The sequence below is a fragment of the Micromys minutus genome (assembly GCF_963924665.1).
Source record: "Micromys minutus genome assembly, chromosome: 4".
Lineage (NCBI taxonomy): Eukaryota > Metazoa > Chordata > Mammalia > Rodentia > Muridae > Micromys > Micromys minutus.
The window spans coordinates 28475917-28480314 of NC_137973.1; the positions used below are offsets into that span (position 1 = coordinate 28475917).

At 40.9% G+C, this 4398-nt stretch overlaps 1 protein-coding gene across 1 annotated transcript; it reads left to right on the forward strand.

The window, feature by feature from the left end:
- Nucleotides 1–1728: 1728 nt before the first annotated feature.
- On the forward strand, nucleotides 1729–2025 carry LOC308420361 (late cornified envelope protein 3A-like; the record flags this gene model as incomplete). Its single annotated transcript, XM_080916343.1, has 1 exon — nucleotides 1729–2025. One exon carries the CDS (start codon nucleotides 1729–1731, stop codon nucleotides 2023–2025), a length of 297 nt encoding a protein of 98 aa, XP_080772469.1.
- Between the last annotated feature and the right edge of the window lie 2373 nt (nucleotides 2026–4398).

Genomic DNA, 4398 nt, shown 5'->3' on the forward strand with positions numbered 1-4398 from the left:
TTCTGCTTGCTGACTGTTGTTGCTCCTTCAGAGAAAGGATGGAGTGAGAATGGTCCTTGGACCCTGAAGTTCCAGGTGCTTCTGGCAACCATTTCCATTCAATTCTGCCCTAACTACACAACACCTGGGCATCTTGGGCGGTGCTACAGTATATGTTGTGATACTAACTGGGAGAAACTCCATCTAGATAGATCTGGAGAAGACACTGTCCATGCTGGGCGAAGACTTTGCAGTGCAGTTGCCTTTCACACACACTGCTTACATGGGTAAGCAACTCCTCATCCATGCTTTATAAACTTTAGAAGTTACCTGGATAATTTTGTTAACTGTGATGCATGCTGTGCTCCCCCAACATCAACCTAGTCATTACCAGCACATTAAAAAGTCATTACCACTCATCAATCATGCTTCAAAATAATTTATTGTCTTATACTCAATGCCTTATATTCCACAGAAAGGTTAAATATGAAGAAAATATTTTACTACATTATACTGGAGTTTTGTATTATTAATAGTATAAGGACTTTAACATCACCTCTTATCCATATCCTAACTGAATGCTAGTTCTGCTTTTAACCAGACTTCAACCCACCTCATTCCATCAGCTAATGACATTTCCACTATGAGGGCTGAGTGATCTGAGGGCTCAACACCCTTAAGACTCAGGGTCAAATCACATCTGACATTTGCATCCCATAAAAACTCACATAATACTAAACAATATATGTTTGTTTCTCTATGTTTACAGTAAAATTTGAAATGATCAAGGGCATACAATTTACTCTATCTATCTCTATATTCATACTGGCCACAAAAATACAAGAAAGACAGGTTAAAGCATATGAGCTGAATGAAAGAAAGAAGAAATGGCAGATCTATGGTACATCCCGGAAGCAGTGACAGAGATTACATAATTCTTCCTTGCCAGGAATCTTGGAAGCATGAGGAAGATGCTGGGAGTACTGGGTGCTGCCACCTCCTCTGTTGTGAAAGCAGCAGCATGCTTGGACTGTGCATCACACACCTGCCAAGGATAAAAGGGTTGCTGCCCGGGACCATTCACCCACAGCCTGTTCAGCACAGCCTTCTGATCCTGCCTTTACTGTATCTGGTGAGTACCAAACTAGGGACAGGGCCTCAGCTAAGAGGTTACAGAGATTACAGCTGAACCTCACAGAGGTGAAAAAAACAGAGGTGTCTAGTGTGGAGACATCAGGAAGAGAACCTGCCAGGGGACAAGAGACATGGATGGGACATAGACAAGAGCCTCTTTGGGTACATCAGGACCTGTGATACCCCAGAGTGTCTTGCCTCTAATCTGCTGAGAGGTCTGCATTTGCCCAGTAGATTTTATGAGTCTTTTCCCTATTACCTGCATTTGCTACTGCTTAGCAAAGAGCTACTTAGAAGAGCCCACCTCCCTGACTGCAAGCAGGACAAAATGGAAGGCAATCTTGCAGGTCATGCAGTTACTTTTTGCCTTTATAAAGCTCATTGTTCTGAGAGCACTTACTAGATAGGCATGCTGATATATCTGATCATCTTGTGAATGCTGTATTCAGACTGATCTGTGTTTCCACGGTCCTATTTATTTCATAGATGTCTTGGTTTAGGAAGCAGATAAAGTCATGGAAGGCATGTGTTGGGCAGACTAAGTCAGTAGACGTTCTCCAGAAGCTTCTCCCTATAATGTTTCTGTTATACTCTTCAGGTCAAGTTCCTGCCAAGATGTCCTGCCAGCAGAGCCAGAAGCAGTGCCAACCTCCTCCCAAATGCCCCTCCCCAAAGTGCGCCCCCAAGTGCCCCCCAAAGAGCCCAGCACAGTGTCTGCCTGCAGCCTCCTCCTGCTGTGCCACAAGCTCTGGGGGCTGCAGTGTCCCCAGCTCTGAGGGAGGCTGCTGCCTGAGCCACCACAGGCGCAGGTCCCACAGATGCAGGCGCAGGAGCTCCAGTTCCTGTGACCGTGGCAGTGGTCAGAAGTCTGGAGGCTCAGGCTGTGGTCACAGCTCTGGGGGCTGCTGCTGACATGGACAGTGTATTTGGGAATGAAACACTATCAAAAATGTGTCTACAAACTTTCCTCAATGCTCAGTCACCTTTCCCAGTTTCTCTGCCTTCCTTAAGTGCTGAAATGTTTCCCAAGAGATCTCAGATCTCTCCTGGTTCTTCCCATTCTCCTCATGCCCACAGAGCATGTACTTTGTTATCTTGAGAGCTTGTGTTAACTGCCTGGTGGCTTCCATCCTGTACTTGACTCTGTGGAAAGTAAAGAACTTGCTTCTCAATAACACTGTGTCTCTCGTGTCTAGTTCTCGGTGTGTCTTCTCTTGCTCTCTTCCTCCAACCAGCACTATTTAGCATATAGAGTATATGCTGCCTCCACAGAAGAGCAGAGTGGTGGTGGGGTAGAGGTGGCAGGGTGGTGTTGCATCAGGAAGAGGAAAGGCCATTGGCTTTTATTCCTGTCGGAGACTTGACTACTCTGTAACATGTGTGTTAAGTGCTCTGACTGGTACCCTGATTCTATTAGAAGGCAAAGACTAATATTAGAAGAAGTATCCCTTGATCCTTAACAAAGAAACAGGAAATGTGGAGACAAAGGGAGCAAAACCTAGCAGACAGGTAGCTAAGAGTAAGGAGTAAGGGAAGGCTATGGCAAGGCTGTAAATAGTTTCTCTGATATCTGAGAACACCACTGAGAGTTAATTCTGAAGAGGTTATGAACGCCAGGGAGAACAGAGCCAAGTTTTGATATACAAAAAACAAAGGGTAAACCTGTAGAAAGAAAATTTGGGGGGGGGGGGGGAAAGATCCTGATTTTATAAATGAATGCTTACTTTAGATAAAATATTTACTTGGCATTTGGAATAAATAAAAGTTAGAAAAACTAAAGAAAAGGCAAGAATTTCCCTGAATCTTTGACATAATTTCTCAGTTATTCTATGATACAATATTTGCAGTGGGTACTCCTCTTGTGTCAAATAAGGCAATGTTACCATCTCAGCTCATCATAATTCACCGAAACTCACAGCAGGCAGGCTACAACCACTGTGCTTTTCTGGTTTCTTTCAAACCAAGGAAATGAATCCTTCCTAAATTACCAGTCCATGTAAGTTATAGATTCATTAGGACCCTGCCAGGAAGGAAGATGCTATTCTATACTTTACACAGAAACAGAGTCAATAGACCATGCCACTTCATTTCAGACCTGAACCATCCCTCTTGTTGTAAGCCCAACGTGACATTCTATACTGACTGAAATGGTTGATGTGATGGTACAGCAACATAAAAATCCAAAGCCCAGGATATGTCTTAGAATAAACCTAAGAAAGCAAAAATATATCCTAAAAATCCTTTTCGGGGAATAAAAAATGAGAACTCAAAATGGTGCTAATGAACCCAGACCCATAGCAGCTATCCTCAGACTTCTGAGATGTACAGGCATTCACGGTGTCAAGTTCTGCACTGGACTCTAACTCTAATCCATAATAATACACTTAATCTTTAGAAGACAAAAAATATTTATAGCAAATGAATAGGTTAAGTTGTAATGTTGATTATAACTTACTTTTAGGTTAAATTACTAATTTGTTTAATTACTATCCTCTTATATTAGTGTAGATCAAAATTATTCTGATTTCTTATTTAAATGTTAAAATCTTCTTAAGTAACTAAGTAGTAAATATCTCAAATAGATTTTTTATTAATTGCTTTTAGAATTATGTTGAGTCTCATTTGAGTGCATTTACATAAACTATCTATTGTTACAACCTTACAGTGAGATTTATCTTCCAAATTCTATTGAATACTTAAGAAACTGCCTGACTTAACCATAAAAAGTTAATACCAAGTAAAGTAAACCATTTGCAACAAGTCAGACATTATACAAGTCCACTTTTCACAAGGCCTCTTGTGTAGCAAATCTGAAAAGACTAAAAAAGGAGCAACATTTCCAGGAGGGTAGGAGAGGGGTGTGAATTGATCATTTGATGGACACAGAATTTCTCGAAAGGATGACAAAAAGCTATGGAAATGAATAGTAATTGTTGCACACAATTGGGAATTACACAACAGAACTGGCTTAAAAGGCTCTATTGTGTTCCTCTCTGAACAAGGATAAGATTGTGTAACAATGTGTCAATCCATATAGTTAAAAAGACTGGTAAAGCTATTAGGAAGTGTCAGTCTTCCAGAACTTCAAATGGTTGTCATTCAGCTTTCATGGACATCAAATTTCTTTGACTTTAAAGACAAAAAAGTGTAAAAACAGTCTATAATAGGGGGTGTATATTGATAAGTGATGTATATTGGATCTTTTCTCAAATACACAGCCTGGACCAACTGCTTAAACACAATAATTTGAAGACAAGATACAGTGGAATTTATAACATAACAGTT